The sequence below is a fragment of the Euleptes europaea genome, chromosome 1, assembly GCF_029931775.1.
Source record: "Euleptes europaea isolate rEulEur1 chromosome 1, rEulEur1.hap1, whole genome shotgun sequence".
In the NCBI taxonomy this organism is placed as follows: Eukaryota; Metazoa; Chordata; class Lepidosauria; order Squamata; family Sphaerodactylidae; genus Euleptes; species Euleptes europaea.
Genome location: NC_079312.1, coordinates 113735730 through 113752851, shown reverse-complemented (window position 1 = coordinate 113752851; position 17122 = coordinate 113735730). Strand labels below are relative to the sequence as shown.

At 44.6% G+C, this 17122-nt stretch overlaps 2 protein-coding genes across 2 annotated transcripts; one reads left to right on the top strand and one right to left on the bottom strand.

Annotated features, from left to right (window-relative positions):
• The first annotated feature begins 1088 nt into the window (after positions 1–1088).
• Positions 1089–9328, top strand: LOC130493393 (RING finger protein 11-like). The gene is made up of 3 exons (XM_056867119.1): positions 1089–1251; positions 5891–6060; positions 8888–9328. Exons 1-3 carry the CDS (start codon positions 1120–1122, stop codon positions 9057–9059), a joined length of 474 nt encoding a protein of 157 aa, XP_056723097.1. The 5' UTR covers positions 1089–1119; the 3' UTR covers positions 9060–9328.
• A 3673-nt stretch (positions 9329–13001) lies between these two features.
• On the bottom strand, positions 13002–17006 carry TRIR (telomerase RNA component interacting RNase). Its single transcript, XM_056867118.1, has 3 exons — positions 16718–17006; positions 14324–14401; positions 13002–13584 (listed from the first exon to the last, which is right to left on the bottom strand). The coding sequence occupies exons 1-3, from the start codon at positions 16967–16969 to the stop codon at positions 13477–13479; spliced, it is 438 nt and encodes a 145-aa protein (XP_056723096.1). The 5' UTR covers positions 16970–17006; the 3' UTR covers positions 13002–13476.
• Between the last annotated feature and the right edge of the window lie 116 nt (positions 17007–17122).

Genomic DNA, 17122 nt, shown 5'->3' with positions numbered 1-17122 from the left:
CTAATAATAGATTATGATGGATGGTTGGATGATTTTACGCAATTTCGTGGGAGACCAGAAAGCAGATGGAAAGAGGCAATAAAAATATGGGCGGGTTCAGGGGTCACCTAGCCTTTACCACAAGGCAGCTGTGTTGGTTTGCAGTAGAATAGCTAGAATCAAGTTCAGTAGCAAGAAGCAGCAAGAATATTTGTGGATATTGTCGAAGGCTTTCACGGTCAGAGTTCATTGGTTCTTGTAGGCTTCCTGCCCTGAAAAACCTCCAGACAAAGACAACATTCAACAATAGCCATACAGATTAGTTCTGGATTACACACATTAACAGATCACTTCAGGATACAATGGTTCCATATTAACATACCATACCCTCATTAGCACATTATCTTGATACTTACAGGACAATACTTTTGCAGGACAATACTCAGCTCAAACCCAACCCCTTTCTGACTATATATTACTCTTCCTACACCCTTGACACTGAGAGACACTGTCCTTTAGTGTTACTCCTCTGAAGATGCCTGCCACAGTTGCTGGCGAAACGTCAGGAAAGAAAATTCCAAGACCACGGTTACACAGCCCGGATAACCTACAAGAACCAATATTTGTGGAGTTTAAGCTTTCGAGAGTCAAAGCTACCTTCGTCAGAATCACCTTTCTTTTGCCATTTACTTCGATGGGAGGAAGACTGCCCCCCCCCACATGAAGTCAGATGATCACTGTAACAGAACAATGGTGTACCATGGTGTATACACTTAATTAAAGTGTATATTGCACACTTAACTCTACAATATATGAAAACCTTCATCAAAAGTACACAGTAATAGCAAAGAATTTGCCCTTTGAAACGGTGCCTCTCGTTTAGCTTCCCAAGCAAACTTGGAAAGTGAGCGGTGTGTGGGGGGGGGGGATTCCTACCGGCTTGCCTTTCTCACCCTTTGCCTACCGCCCGCCAGCTCTCTCCCACCCCTGCCAGCGCTCCGCATCGCGCAAGCGCCCCAGTGTCTGATGCTCGAACTACAGTTCCCGACAAGCCCTGCGAGCTCCCTTCCACAGCCCCCCATTCCGGAGCTGCCGAAGGGAGGTTGCCCGGGCCGGACCCGGCGGCCCGAACGGGCGGGCATGGGGGGCTGCCTTTCTTCGCAGGCGGCCGATGACCTTTCGTTGCTCAACGACTCCACGGGCGACGGGGCGAGCCTCGGTCCCGGGGATCACGCCCCGCCGCCCCCCTCTGCTCCGCCGCCCCCCTACCAGGTACCGAGGGGGGGGGGAAGGGGCGAGAAACAGCGCTGGCCGCTCTGGGGCTGACAAGGTCCAGCCACGGGCGATGGGAGTTTGTGGTGGGCAGCCTCTGGGGCTTCACTGGGCAGAGGGTCACCAGCTGATAGAGGGGTGGGGTGGGGGAACCCGGATGGTGTTTACGGGGATATCGGGTCCTGCCAGCTTTCGCTCTGGGTGCCCCGTGGGGATTAGGTCGGGTCACCGGGTTGGGTATGCTGGAGCAAATGTGTTGGGCCTTAGGTCGCGAGTTTCATTGTATTTCAGACAGTCAAGGGTTAAATGGTTTGTCACCAAGCTGACCAGATCAAAAGGTGGTGTGACCTACAGTATGTGTCAACGAGCTATTGGTGAAACGACCGACTGCAAACACGGCGGAGGCTCTGGTTTCTTCCACGCTGGAGAGCTGGGCACTCCGGACTTGGAGGTGGGAGGGCCATCTGGCTCCGGGATGTTATGGGGGCGAATTTGCCCCCGTTTGATTCAAGGCTGGATATACGAAGGTGAGCTGATATTGGGGGCAGAACTGGCTCTGGACTTTCAGGGGGGCTGGGACTGAGAAGGTAGGGTGACTGGTCTACCTACTGCTCTGTTGACAGAGGGAGAGCTATGTAAACATAAGAAAGGCCCTGCTGGATCAGAGCAAGGCCCATCAAGTCCAGCAGCCAGTTCACACAGGGGCCCAACCAGGTGCCTCTAGGAAGCCCCCAAGCAAGACGACTGCAGCAGCACCGTCCTGCCTGTGTTCCACAGCACCTAATACAATAGGCATGCTCCTCTGATCCTGGAGAGAATAGGTGTGCATCTGGATTGAGGGTCTGGGGCTGAGACCATGGAGTGTAATTTGGATGAAGGAATAAGGTTTGTCAATCAGTTGTGAAAGGTGCCACCCCATATCAAGGCCTGGGAAACTAAATGATGCTACCTAGTGTGGTTTATTGGGGAATGGTCAACTTGGATTGCAAAACTCTAAACTGAAATTATTGTTCAGCTGTAGAAGCTACGGGCTATTTCACCTGTGTTGTTGTAAACATGTCAGCTGTGAATATGGCAAACGTATGCACTCAGTATTGTCTTCGGGAAGACAGGATTAGCTGCAGGCCCCTGTTGAAAATAAAAGTAGTGGGCAAATCTGGGTCACCATGTGAAATTGTTCTCAATGGGCAATTTTCGGCAAAGCACAGTCAGCCATATTTACCTCACAAGTTGATTGTGGGGATAAAATACATAGTTAACCCCATCTACACCACCTGAATTTTCTTAAGAAAGGAAACGATTCCAGTGAAAAGTAAAAATAATAAAAGACGTATTTGTGAAAAAGAGCCATGCAGTACTGGGATAGAAAATGTGTTATTACCGATCCCTGGCATGGTGTGAAAAATATCAAGTCTGATTTGTCTGTAGAGGAACAGCTACCTAGGTAGGGCTGCTTTTATTTATTCATTTACACTTCAAATCCCAAGGCATGGTACAACAGTTTAAAATAAAATATGTCCTGCCCGCAGCATAAAACAAGAGACTTTAGGGAAGAAAGAAAGGGAAATCAAAGTACAGGATGGCCAGTTAAAGGAACATAAATATATTAATCTTAAGGAGGCAGTTGGATGTAAAAACTGAGGAGAGAGTTGAATGTTAGGTGGAAGGGCATTGTCAGGATCCTGATCGTGTTATCAGGATTCTGACAGTTTCATGCCTGGTTCTGTCACGCAACAGGTCTGGCGGGTTCATACAAGTTTGTTTCGCTGTGTGGTGTCAAGCAGTCAGACAGGCTCTTGACATGCGTTAGGCCGATCGCTGTTCCCACTCTCCCCTCCTCCCTCCCTGCTGCGACCTTGAGCTCCTAGCAGGCCTCTCTCAGTGTTATGGCTGGTTCACTCCCTTGCTTTCGACCCAGCGCTGTTATCTTATGGTTCCCAAGCCGCTTCGCTCTGCACCTGGGATAGTGTCATGCTTAAAGTTATGCTTTGTCGTTTCGGCCGCCACTAGCAGCCTTGATTCCGTGAATTGCTCATGCTGTATACCTGCAAGCTCCTCAATAAAGATTTACCTGCTTCGACTTCACCTGTTCGAGCGAGTGACTTTTTGGGATTGCTGAGGGTAGCGTAAGAACTTCACAGGCATTTCAATGACAGGGAGTTGCAAGGGGGGAAGATGCAGACAGACAACAGAGGAATCTTTGGTTATGAGAAGCTGGAGCCACCAAGGGCAACTGAAGTTGGACAGCAGGAAACTCACAGAATGTGAATCACCTTATAAAAAGTGTCAGGAAAGAGGCCTTTTTGCTTGTCTTAGAGAGGCTGAAATGTACTGGCTCATTGCTGGATTTTGACTGAAGGCTTACGCTCCAGGCTGTGTGTTAGTTTTTGTACTTGGTGAATCTCTGGAACAAACTGAGCTGTGACGGTGGTTCTTGTACTGTAGGTTGAGATCCAGAACTGGGTCAGAACTCTCTCGCAGATGGGTCATGAGGCTGGGGTGGGGGGGAGAGGAACTGCATGAGCTGGGAGAGGAGGGTGGATAGCAAATCTGGGCTTGCTTCTATATAATGTGCAAAATGGCCTTGAGATGCAACTTGTTGCTCATTAATGCTATATATTTATGAGTACTAAATATGAAAAACAAAATATAGATGTATATAGTGTAAACTGATTTGTGAGAGGAAATAATATGGAGTTTCTTTTGCAAGTGGATTCCAAAAGTTGCCGTAAGTAAAAAGGTAAAGGTCCCGTGCAAGTACCGGGTCATTCCTGACCCATGGGGTGACGGTCACATCCTGACGTTTCCTAGGCAGACATTGTTTGCGGGGTGGTTTGCCAGTGCCTTCCCCAGTCATCTTCCCTTTACCCCCAGCAAGCTGGGTACTCATATAAAGTAAAATATAGTATAGTAAATTTATGGTCCTACTTCCAAAGTTTGAAAACCACAATGTAGTATTGAGGGAGGTGGAGGTCTTATATGCCACTCCTTTCCACAGATGAATTACCTAGAAAAGTTAATCGTTTGGTCTCATCTTTGTAACAGATGCTTTCTGTGCATTTGATGTTTGCTTTCTGAGGCCTGATACTCATTTTGGAACAGTCTCATCCTGGTGTTGTGCATATTTTTGCACTTCCATGCCTAAACAGTCTTCATAGGGCAGCATTGTCCAAAGTAGGATGGCTGCTCTTTTGTGAAGGACGAAGAGGTAGGGATTGGTTTTTATTGTTTTTGCGCATCACCCCAGACCTGTTTAACCTGTCTATATGGATGGGATAGGCAGCACAGTGTTTCTGAGTTCTGTATAAAGCAGGGGAATGGAATAAAACAGCCTTCTTTGGCCAGAAAATACTGGAGAGGGTTTTAGAAGAAAGATGGTCAGCCTGCCTTGGTGTGTGGAGAGAAATCAAGGACAGGAGAAATTATTCATACTAATAAAACACTTGTTCCCGACAGTTTTTGGTTGGGGCAATGCTCTATACCAGGGGTGGCGAACTCAATTGTTACAAGCTGGATATGTCATAAATGTCACTTGGTTGGACCGGTCAATGCCTCACCAGCTCTGATTGAGAATGGGAGTTGGGGTGGCTGCCTCACTGGCCGGATAAGAGCTCTCCAGGGAGCTGATTCAGCCCTCGAATCCTTGGGCCTTATGTTTGACACCCCTGCTCTATCTGGTCACATGCCATAGAGGCAAGTATGTATGTGTCACCACAGAGTAAATTATGGTTAGCTAAAGCACCTTCATTAATTACAGTGCTGTGGCTCTAGAGCAAGGGCACACCAATGTGTGAAAGGAACTTGGGTATGATCTTTGCACTCTTAATAGTATAGGATCTAGGCAATCCAGGTTCAGATCTCTGCTCTGTCATGGAAGCTTGATGGGTAACTGTGAGGCAGTCTAACCTACCTCACAGGATAAAATGGAAGAGAGGACAAATATTTAAGCCACTTTGGGTTCCCAATGGGGAGAAAGGCAGGATATAAATGAAGTAAACAAATAAATACATTAATCTTCTACTCACTCAAGTATGACTTTGCTCCACAGCTGCAGTGCTATAACCAATGAAAGTGCTTTAGCTAGCCAAGCATTACTCTGTGGTGATGTACACATGCTTGTCTCTGTGGAATGTGGCAATAGAGCATTGCCCCAAACCAACAACTGTCATGAACAAGTTTTTTTTATTAGTATGAATCGTTTCTCCAGTCCCCAATTTTTCACCACTCATGGAGGAAGGTCGTCTTTCCTCTAAGACCCTCTGCACCTGCAAATTACACCCCTTGTTGAGTGATATGTATATTCTCTTTGAGTGCTCTGGAAAAACTTGAACTGCCAGTCTAAAACAGATAGCAGTACCCTAGTTTACCCTTATCAGTGTGCGGCACAGTAGCTGTTATCTGACATTTTCAGCCCTGCATATGCCAGAATGTTAAATTGTACATATGCGAATGCACAATTATGTCATTATTTGTAATTCCACATTTGTAAAAAATATTTCCTAAGTCGCAAATCTTTTGAAAGGGCAGAATGGTAAATCGGAAAAGGGATTTGTTGATGACTGGATTGCTATATGTTTGTGTATATCAACGTTTGATCACTGGCTGGTTACAAGAGCTGCTTGCTCTTTTGACTTTCTAGGAACATGCGCCAATTCCAGTGTATCATCCAACACCCAGCCAGTCACGTCTCGCCACACAACTGACAGAAGAGGAGCAGATCCGTATCGCTCAGAGGATTGGGCTAATCCAACACCTTCCCAAAGGAATCTTTGATCCGGGCTCGGAGCCATCAGAAAAGAAAATTAAAGAGTATGTCCTCCATGCACAATGCCTTGTACTCACCCTGCTAGCTCCATAGCAATTATTTGCTAATGATGCATAAAGAGGCAGTATATTTCATTAACTTGGCATGCAGCATATTCTACACACTTGTATAGGCCCCATCCACTTTTTTAGATACCTTTAAACAATTTTCATCCACTTCCTAAATGGAGCAAGTGTCTTCTTGAGAATAATTTATCGGGAGGATAGCGAGATTTTCCAGATATAGAAGAAATGTGAAGAAAGCCAGAAGCCAAATTGGGGGGAAGGGTGGCTGTTGATCAAAATACTCTTTTGGAGGAATGTGTAAGGCCATTCTGATGAATGGAAAGACCTGTGCATGCACACACACACACACACAAATGCCCTCTGCGCTTTGACTTCTGGTATTTCTTACCTCAGGAACTATGGCTTAGATCTGCAGATGCAATGATTGCGGATCTTTCCTGTGTTAACCTCTCCCCAGCAGCCTTTTCCAACACTGGGAAAGTGTGTGGACTCAGACACTCTGGGCTGGGAGACAGCAGTGGAGAGGAGGAATGGGGCAAACTTGCCCTCTTCTCTCTCTTCTTCTGGGCTTACTTTCTCCCTCCCCACTGCCGTCTTCCAACCCGTGTGGCTGTTTGCCCACTCAGGTCATGCAGCCCCAGAAACAAACTTTCCCGGGGTTGGAAAGGCCTGCTGGACAGAGGGGAAAGCTGGAAAGATTCATGACCATCTTTGCCTTCCGCTGACGGATTGCAGAAGCCAACCTTATAATTTGGTAGTCATCTTGTCTCATCAATATTAACAGAGGCTAAGGGGATGGAACCAATCCAGACTTCTTGTAGTTACCAGGTTAGATAAGAGGCTCTGTGTTCACTCAGTCTGTGGTGTTCTTCTGCCTACCCACACCTCCATAGTGAGGCCCATCTCTTGTTTTCAAGTACTGTTACACTGGACTGGTGGTTCACAGCCTGGGAGCTAGGGATCCCTGGGGGGCCCCTGGAGATATTCAAGGGGTCTGTGAATCCATACAGGCATTAAGCATTGTCAGCTTGATCTTTTTGTCATTATGTATTTTCTGAATTAGCAGATACTAATAGTATAGCTATAGGGAAGGGGCTGTGGCTCAATGCTAGAGCATCTGCTTGGCATGCTGAAGGTCTTGTGTTCTTGTATCATGTGGAGTGGGGGGGTCTGTAAATTTTTCTTCATACTTGAAAATGTTGGGAACCAGTGCTCGACGAAGCAGCTCAGGTAGAATAGATGGGGTATGGAAGAACAGTTTTCCAGACAATAGTTGCTTCCTAAGGGGAGCAGGGAGAAGAGTTACATGATTACCCAGATAAGGTTATTCTGTTGGGTTTTCACCCCTGTGTGGTAGACTCTGCTGTTCATATGATTATGGAAGTCACATCTAGAAACATTCCCCTCCTTGTTTGCTTTTAGAAATGTAGAGAATCATAGAGAATTTGAATGTATCTCAAGTTCTGATCCCTACCTATGCATCCATATTCCCCTAGCTGGGAGCCATATTTCCCCCCCAAAACTAGCATATTTAAAATGAAATAAAAATTTCCTTCCCTTTCTTCTCCAGCTACATACATTTAACTTCTGCATTTGTTAGTTATCTAGGCAGATTAGTACTGGTTTAAAAAACAACAACCCAAGATACATTAATAGAGCATTTGTGCATCAGCAGCATTTAGGTGGGATAGAGAATGGTGGGAACAACTTGTGATGGAGGGTGTTTCTGATTTAGAATAGAGCAACATGTGCTGGCCCCTGTAAGAAAAGGGATTTTGGACAAAAGGGATTTTGGCTAGCAGTGATGGCCTTGCTTTAGGGCAAGTTCTTTCACATAGTCCTTTGGCCATGCAAATATTTGGGAGGTGGGGGGAGAATCACTAGGTCATAGCTCTGTCACCTCCAAGCTGGTAGTGTGTTGTATTCTTATCCCAGTTTATGAGGAACAAAGGAACTCTGATGCCACAATTCTAAGAATGTACGTTACAATCTTGTGGCTGCCATGGGGGGAGTAGGACTGATCACAGCATGGCTGCAAATGAGGGCTGGACCTAACCACAATGTTGGGAGGCTCCAAAATGTTAGCAGTTCCAAGCCAAGCATGCTGCTATGATAGAGACAGCTGTATCCAAATGAGTAGTTGGTAGTCACCAAGGTGATGCCTCGAGCTCTTCTAAAGTGCCTTCTGCTCTAGGGAAGTGGAAGAAAGGCAGGATTGGCTCTTTGCTTTAGGGGAAGCATCAAGTAGGTGCCAGAGAACACATCAGCAAGCACTGTATTAGGGATTACTGCATGCTAGGTGTTGCCAGAAGGATAATAATGCAGTACCTTCCGTTTACGAATACAAGAGTACTTTTACATGTTACAAAGGGAGTTCAGTGTTAATGGCTTTTGGGACATATATTTGTTTATTTAATTCATTCATTTACACTCTGCCTTTCTCCCCAGTGCAGCTTACATCGTTCTGCTCTCAATTTTATCCTCAAAACAACCCTGTGGGGTAGGTTAGGCCGAGTGTGGCTGGTCCAAGATTACCCAGCAAGCTTCCATGGAACCGGGGGGTGGGGGTATCAAGCCTGGGTCTCCCAGATCCTAGTGCAACACTCTTAACCACTACACTAATTTTGTGAGGTTTGAAATTAAGTGAGCATTGGACAAGATAGTAAGTAGCTGGTGTTTCTTTCTGGTATATCTGAATTGTCACAATGCAGTTTGGGCAGGGTATGTGAAAGACTTAAAACCTGCTTACAGCTTCCTTCTGCTAATGTCATCTTTCCCCCCACTTTCTCTCTCTGCCTGGATCCAGGTGTGTGATCTGCATGCTGGATTTTGTATATGGAGACCCCATCCGGTTTCTGCCATGCTTGCACATCTACCACGTACACTGCATTGACGACTGGCTGATGCGATCGTTCACCTGTCCTTCGTGCATGGAGCCGGTCGATGCTGCTCTGCTGTCCTCTTATGAGACTAACTGAGGTGGCGTCAAGCCCTACTCTTGTTAATGCTTCCAGGCTGGGGCTACATGGGAGGCTGGGGAGGTGGCACACCCTTTTATTTGCACACTTCTGGGATACACCAAAGAATTCTGTGGCAAAGAACCCTGGTCCGAGACCTCAAAGACAACACAGAGCCATTTTGGCTTGGCTGGCTGTGCTAAAGATTGACTTGTGCCACAATTGAGCATTTGTACCCAAACTTGGTGAAGATCAAGGGGAAATGGCAAAGCTGGAGTTGTCCTTTCACTCCTTCCACAAACAATATTTTTTAGGTCAAGATTGTTGTCCGAAATAATTCTTTGCTGTCATGTCCTTCTAATTCCCCACTGAGTTTGCAGGTAGGGGTTTGTTCACAGATCTCAGAGGCAACAAACCTTGGGATTTAAAATTATTTAGAGCAAGTCTAGGGTTCTGGTTGGTTTGTGGTGGAATCTAGGGCTTTCTCGAAGCGCACTCACTCTTTCACTGCATGAAAGGAATGGTGCTTAGTGTAACTGGGTGGCAACAAAGCAGTGTTTATGTTGACCACTGTTGAAATATCCATGCTGCACTGCAGAAAACAAACTTACAGAACAGTTCTTTGTGGAGCAGAAACATTGGGGGAGGGCTGTTGCTCGATTTGGGGTTAGCTGGAGGAAGAGTGCGTCTGTTTGAAGTTTGATGAGCTAAAGAGAATGCCCAGAGGGATGCCGCCTTCCCGGGCCCTTTTCCGCTTTTAAAGTGTTGTTCTCAATCAAGATGGGAGTTTTTAATCCATCCTGAAGCTTTTGCAGGTTAGGCTCTTGTGCTAACGTTCTGAAAGTCATAGGAAGAGAGATGTACACAGGCTCAGCAGAGAATGATTTTATCTTGTCACAGGACTAGAACAGATTTAGAGCAGCAAACAGTATTCTCTCCACAGTCAAATTCACATTCAGGTGCAGTTAACTGGATTTCTGTTTGAGAAGTGAAGATGGCTCACAGTGCAGTATTTCTCTGTGAAATTATCTAACAAAAGCCACAATTGACACTTTTTAGACAATTTGATGGCAAGCTTGTACTGTGAGAGAGTTGGTAAAGTTATTTGTAAATAAGAATTTTCATAGAAGGTTGGTGCTTCAGTACAGTGAAATCCTTTCTCAAGACCGACTATGGGTGAAGGCATTCAAGTGCACTACTATAAAAAAAATGAAGACATTTTTGCTTGGCTGTTTGCCTCAATGTTTACTGTTTGCCTTACACAAGTTCAAGTGAAAAACCCTCGTCTCACAGGAAACTGCCAGCGCAGCCCATTGGTTAGTGCCAAGCAGCAAAGCCTCCCATTTGGAAAGGCTGCCCTTAGTCACGCTCTGTTGTTTATCGCCTTGCAAGTGGAGAGGCATGGAAGTGCTTTTCTGATTATGTATTATCCTTAACAAGGATTTAGCACTTGAAAGTAAAACCAATGTATATTGCAGTCAAATGAAATAAAACAGATTGCCTATAATTCCTTGGGTTTCCCCCTGCTGCTTTCTACTAGAATTTCCCTTTCATTTGTTCTTTTCAATTGAAGTGAATTTTTCTAGTGATGAGTTCTTAGGGACTCTATTCTGCTGTAGCTTTTCTTTCCCAATAAGTGGAATGATAAAGGTTGGCAGCAGTCCAGAATACAGTTTGTTGACGTAAGGTATGATGACAGGATGAAATCTGACCTTGGGTTCCTGAACTACTGTTCTTTCTGCATCTCCCGGTAAAAGGAACAGGTAGTAGGTGATGCGAAAGACCTCTGCCTGAGATCCTGGAGAGCCACTGCCAATTTGAGTAGACAGGACTTGATGGACCAATGCTCTGATTCAGTATAAAGCAGCTATATCTAGAACATTCTGGTATTTTTTCAATGCAAAATACAATTTCTTCTTTAAAAAAATTCTACCCACAATTAAAGATAAAGCAATCTGGTTTGTTCACACAAGCAGCATTTATTTTTTCCATTTTACTACATGCTTTAACATTAGTATAAACTGGCTGCTAACAATGGACTTACTGTATGTACTTATATGATAACGGGTTTTTCCAAACTATCATACAAATGGCATCCCTATAAAGTGTAAGTTTACCCAATAGTTTCTCCATATGGTCATGTACCTAGAATAGAGAAAATAAGTGCCAGTTGCTTGTGTGAAACAAAATTGTATCACTTAGATCACCTAGCACAACTAGGCAAATGAATATCTGCGTGGCTGATAGCCATTCCTTTATTCTCAATAAGCTAAACTGTCCCTATACTGTGGGCAACTGAGACCATCTCAGACACTAGCTGGTGATAATGGCAAATGGCAAACTAGATCTTAAGAAAGTTGTTCCAGGACTAATCAGTGAGTTACAGATAGGTTATCAGCACATACAAAACTGTTCCTTTCTGCTTTAAACTTATGATAAATGTGTTTAAGATCAACTACACAAGTAGGACAGTTGGACTGGTCTACTTTCTCTACCCTTTTAATGCATGTTTATTCATCAATAATGATCCTGATTAGCAGTAGCCTGGGACTAGCTTTTTCCATCCAAAACTATTAACGCCTCACCCAGCTGTGTAATTAATCCCCTAACAGCAGACACCCCATGCTCCCAACTATGGGGTACAAAAAACTGCAGTTAAAACTGACAAATTCATATCCACAATAAGTTTTTATTTTTAAAAGTTAGTATTTTGAGTTATTACTGGTGCTGAGTGCCGGGCTGTATAGGTCAAAAGCAATAAAGAAGGGAGCCTAACCACGTATGTAACCGGGAAGCAAACTGCCACTGCTTATAACCAAATACTAGTAAAATATTTTAGCCTCTACTGTCACTTTAGACTTTCCACACCAGATAGTGCCTCCGGTTGGTTGAAATTCATAATGTTAAAAAAAGAGCATTGTTTTCTTCACCTCAAGGGTCTTTTAAGTTTCCTACATAGGTTCCAAAGCTGTTATGAGAGACAGAAAGCACTGTGACATTTTGTAAAAGAGAGTACACACAAGACATGCGGTGTGTAGGGGCTTTCATAAACACTTTGATTTATTAATCATCCAGATAGGCTTATTGCAGATAATGGTAGATTAGCTCAAGTGGTCTTCCTTCAGCATAGGAGTTTTGCATTTAGCACTTACAGGTTAGGTATTTTTCTATGTTCTCCCAACAAAGGTGTTTGTTCCATTAAAAGGCCCTAGCACAAAGGTGTAATTCAGAAGTGATTCCAATTGCACCTCAGCATAAAATTGGACGTACTTAGATTTGTAAAAGATCTAATTAATATTCTCATTTCTCAATTTCAATACAATTGGCAGGAATATACCAGAGGCATCTCTACAAAGCTGTCATGTCCAGCCACTTACAGCAACAACAGAACTCAAGGTTGTCTGTGCCAGGGATTACGTTTCAGCTCTTAGAAGACTACCAAGCATAGTGTAGAGAATCCATCTAGAAACACTAAGGACAGGTAAAAAGCTAGGTCCACGTCCACAGCAGGCTGTTACCAAACTAACAGCCACAGACCCACAGTTCTAGGCCTACGATCACAGTCCAAGAACTCTAGTCACAGAGCTCAAGGCAAGGATGTAAGGGCTGGTGAAAGGCTAAAAATCATGATAACTGGAGTTCCATTTGTCCTAGGCAAGACTAGCAATTTGAACCAATTTTCTCCAATACGCTAATGGTACGGTGTTAAGTGCAGAACGAGTTTCTACCTTCTTAGCTAGGAAACAGGCACAGAACCATCCCTGGTGATGGACTAGAGCATGCATAGTAGAAGGTTAGAACAGGTGTAAGCAGTAGCAACTGGGATTCAAAAGGAAACCACACAACCCACACTGCAATACTACAGTGAAACAGGTTTTTATAAAAAGGCAGAAATGCAGTCAGAAACTGCTGCATACCAAGCAACCCAATGGCGGTTATTTCTCATCAGCTACAGAAAAGGAAAACTGCAAGTGCTCTGGGGTTACCACAGCCTGCAGCGCAGATCGGCTGGCTGTGACTGCATTTAAGTTCACCTTCAATAGGAAGAAATCATCTTGGCAGAGGTGGAGCCACTTGGCTGACCCCATGGTGGGAACTTCAGGTGTAATGTTAAGTAAGCAAAGGCTGTGTGCTTTGGGGGTATATGGGGGAGGTATCTTGCCTGGTGATTCAAGGAAAGACATGACAGACCAATTCCACTATTTGGGGATTACAAGTAAAAAAAAAATCTGCAACTAAGTCAAAGTTCTTAGTTCTCAGAAACAAAGAAAAAGAAAACAGTAAATGAACCAATGAAGGAAGCTCTACGTTCCCAGGTATAAAAGTATGGCAAGTCACCTGCTGCCTTGGCAGCACTCAGTCTGTGGGGCAGAGCCAGTTTCCTTCGCTGTTTTAAATAATTATGTACATCAGAGATAGTCCAGGCTGGAGTGGAAAGTTATTTCACCAAAGGGCGGGTTTTATCATCATCACTGCACTGGTGGGCTTTGTACTTTTTCACTTCGGCCATATATTTGGCCCATGCATCTCCTTTACTTGTCAAAACCTACGAGAGAAAAGAAAGGGAAGGAAAAATAGAAATTACACAGCTACAATCCTCGCATTTTCATAGTTAAGAACCCACAAACAGTGGCCCATAAGTAACCTAGAACATCAGTCTAGGAGTGCGAGTTGCAGTGCACACCTTGTTGGGATGTTAACTGGAGGGGCCCCTTGCTCAGCCACTGGTTAGACAGTTTTAGTGTTTGTAACAGACCATAGAGGGCTGTTGCGAAGATTAAGCTTTCACCATTGGTAAAGCAGGAACAAAGTACTCTTGTCTTGCTCCTGAAGATGCTTTTAGAAGTCCTCTGATAATAAAGGTTCTGCTTCTGGCACAGAGGAGACTAGTGTGAACTTCAATACAGTTCCACTTGCTATCCCACAGAAAACAGAATTTCGTGCAACATGGTTGTTCACTTATTCTCTTTCACACAAATCTCTATGCATTCAGTCTCTTGAACTCAAGGCGACTGGTCATTAAAATTCAATTACCAAGCAGCTATTCACATACAAAAAAAGATGGCCTTCTTCATGAACTTGAGGAACCAGATGCAACTGCAACACAACCACCAATCTAGGGTGACATGAGGGCAGATATACCATAGCTTAACCTTTCACCCTCATAAAAGCTGGCTGAAGAGAAACAGGAGGCTCTCACTCAAGCTTGTTACAAGGCTGATGCTGCACTGTGGCCTGTCAGTCAGCTATCTTTGAAACTTACCACAAGCCTTGTCCCAACTTACCTCATCCTCTGTCTTTTGTTTCTTGGCTACCACTCCTGTCTTCAGGGCTAGTTTGCTGCCCCCTCTCCGCTTGCCCACCTGGGTGAAGGGATAGAAGACTGCAACCGTTATAGGAGCCCTGGGAGCTGCAAGGGGAATGTTGCCCACTATATAACGGTATAGGGAGTCCTTCAATTAGATCATCTTAACTCGCCATCACACCTGTCAGTCTGTACAGAGCTGCCGAGCGTTACTTACACCGTTGCGCTAGGAGGGTAAAAGGGCACCTTAGCAGTATTCAGCAATACATCTGTACAGTTAACCCCAAACATTAAAAACACATGACAAATAAGGGAAATATCAAAACTGTTTCCATGCCTCCCACTACTTATGAAATATCACTGAACTTTCACTGACTACCTTTCAGCATCACTACCCAACTGCAGCATACACATGAAATTGTTTGATTATCTGATAATTAAGTCAGCGGAACTAACTGCGCCCCATAGACTAATCAAATTACAACTAACCAAAGAAAGAGCTGTTATTTATATACCTAGTGCTGTGCATGCTAATGTCAACCCTGCGTGATCTCCATGCATCAAGCAACCAGGATTCCTAATAGCACCTGAAGGCTTAAGAGCCAAAGTTTCAAATTTTATGTTAAAAAGAGAATTTCTGCTTCAAAGAAGAAAATATATGGGCAATTATCTGCTAGAAAACAAGAAACCTGAATAAGAAACGAGTACGATTCAGTGATCAGCATCCTGCCACAGCATCTTGCTTGTCTCACACTCCCCTGAAGTTTTTCATGCCCCATAATCTGCCTATCCATTGCCCCACTAATGCCCCTTAAAAATGCTTCCACCTCCATATCCCAAAAACACATACACTTTTTGTTAGAATGGCAATCAAATCATATCAGGAATGTTTGCTCATGTTCTGCAACATATTTCATTAAACTAGGGTGCCCCCCTGAGTTATTAAAACTTGACCAGAGACTGCAATCACATCAGCTTGGCCAGCGTGAAGACTGGCAGCTTACAAGCAGACTCAGGAAATAGTACCTTGGTTAGTACAGTGGAAGTGGTTCATTTCTATTCAAGGAACTAGACTGGAATGAAACTTTCTACAACATGTCTTCCACCTGAGATAGGCACAAAGTCTTTCCATATGCTCACTAAAAATAGCAGTGTCCCCACTTTTACATGACAAGCAAATTACTATTATTTTTCTCTGACACGTCTTTTAAAAGCTCATATTGGCCTAACAGACATTTCTCCAGAAAGCAGGTAAAATAAGGCATTATACTGTGGCATCTGCATTTAAACAGCAGAAAGTTCTTGCGCATCTTCTGCTTTCAGTTTAAAGCTATCTTCTATGCATATCATGACTGAATATCTTTGCTCCACGGAAGAAAAGCAGTTGACACCAACTGTTTGTTTTGTACTTTAGGCTTTCTTTTTTTAAAATGAAGTTTTAAGCTTTCATAACCACTCACATAAAATTAAAGTACAGCGTACAAAAGGATTAAAGCAGGAAATGTAATAGTCATAGCCCTGAATACTGAAAATTTTTGGCTACTCAATTCAAATAGCAGAGACTGTGGGGCAGAATTACCTGGAGCCAAGAAGGCTAACTAAAATTACAATCAATTTGGAAACAAGTCCCATTGGAAAGAATAGGCACTAGTTTTCAAAGATGGTTACAACCAGGGTATTACGCATTTGAACTTCTTTGATAGAGTTAACTAAACAAATATGGTATTAGAACACATTACATTTTCTGCTTATATACAATAATTTCCCAAGACCTTAATGACAATGACAGCAGAACCCAGAGTTCCTGATTCTCAGGCTTGTACTCACTTCAAAGCCAATAGTAAGAAACCCAGCAAGACATTAACTTGCACAGCAGTTACTGATACTGGACACAGCATTATTAGTACGTGTGGTTTTTTAAAATTAAAAATTCAAAACTTTTATGCCTTAAAAAACCCGGAAGAAAGCACGCAAGCAACAGTACTAAATACCCCCTCCCACCGACTAGAACTCTGCTATGCACAATGGCCCCTTCGAAACAGAGAACCACTTAACAGAGGAATGGTGGGGGGGGGGGGTGAGGAGAAAAAGCAGAAGAATTAAGAATTTACTTGCTATTACGGGCAGGGCCCAATCGGGGGAAGGAAATGATTTAAGCTGTTACACCTGTTGAATGTCTGCCTGTTGCTATTCTGCCTACAGGCACAAAGAAAGCTTCTTTAGGCAACAACCGGACTACCCTTAAAAGAGAAAGGAAACTGAGAGAAGCCGCCGGTGCTGGGTCATTTAATAGAAAGCGGTGGCTCCCAAAATAATGCTGCTAGCGGATCTGCGAGAAGGGTTACAAGGAAAGGGGAAGGCCCAGATCCCTTACGAAGCTAAGGGCGCTCCCGCTCCGCTTCTTCCCTGGGGGCTCCTGCTCCCCGGGCGGCTCGGTCCGCGGCTCGGTCTCTTTCTGTTTCTCGGTCCCAGTCCCCTCCGCTCGCACACCACTTCTCCCGCCCGCTGCAGCGGCCTCTTCCATGCGCCGCTTGAAGAGCTCCAGAAAGGAGCCGTCGTTGGCGAAAACGTTCACCCCGCCCGGCCCAGCCGCCTCAGAACCGGGCCTTCCACCTCGCGCCGCCATCTTGCGCCGTCCTCCCTTGCTTGAGGCTACGCGCCGCAGAGCACGATGGGGGGGAGGGGGAAAGAATGACAACGCCAGCCTCCGCCGCAGGGCACGGCGGGATATCCACGGGGTTCGGAGAAGCCCGTGTTGCTAGGCTGCCGCGGACGTCAA

What these genes read in the sequence shown, in the direction of transcription:
- LOC130493393 (XM_056867119.1), top strand. Translation starts at nt 1,120, where the DNA reads ATGGGGGGCTGCCTTTCTTCGCAGGCGGCCGATGACCTTTCGTTGCTC. An exon ending in CTCCGCCGCCCCCCTACCAG is followed by an intron (nt 1,252 to 5,890) that starts GTACCGAGGGGG and finishes TTGACTTTCTAG; the next exon opens with GAACATGCGCCAATTCCAGT. An exon ending in TCAGAAAAGAAAATTAAAGA is followed by an intron (nt 6,061 to 8,887) that starts GTATGTCCTCCA and finishes GCCTGGATCCAG; the next exon opens with GTGTGTGATCTGCATGCTGG.
- TRIR (XM_056867118.1), bottom strand. Translation starts at nt 16,969, where the DNA reads ATGGCGGCGCGAGGTGGAAGGCCCGGTTCTGAGGCGGCTGGGCCGGGC. An exon ending in GCGGGAGCGCCCTTAGCTTC is followed by an intron (nt 14,402 to 16,717) that starts GTAAGGGATCTG and finishes CCCTTCACCCAG; the next exon opens with GTGGGCAAGCGGAGAGGGGG. An exon ending in AACAAAAGACAGAGGATGAG is followed by an intron (nt 13,585 to 14,323) that starts GTAAGTTGGGAC and finishes TTTCTCTCGTAG; the next exon opens with GTTTTGACAAGTAAAGGAGA.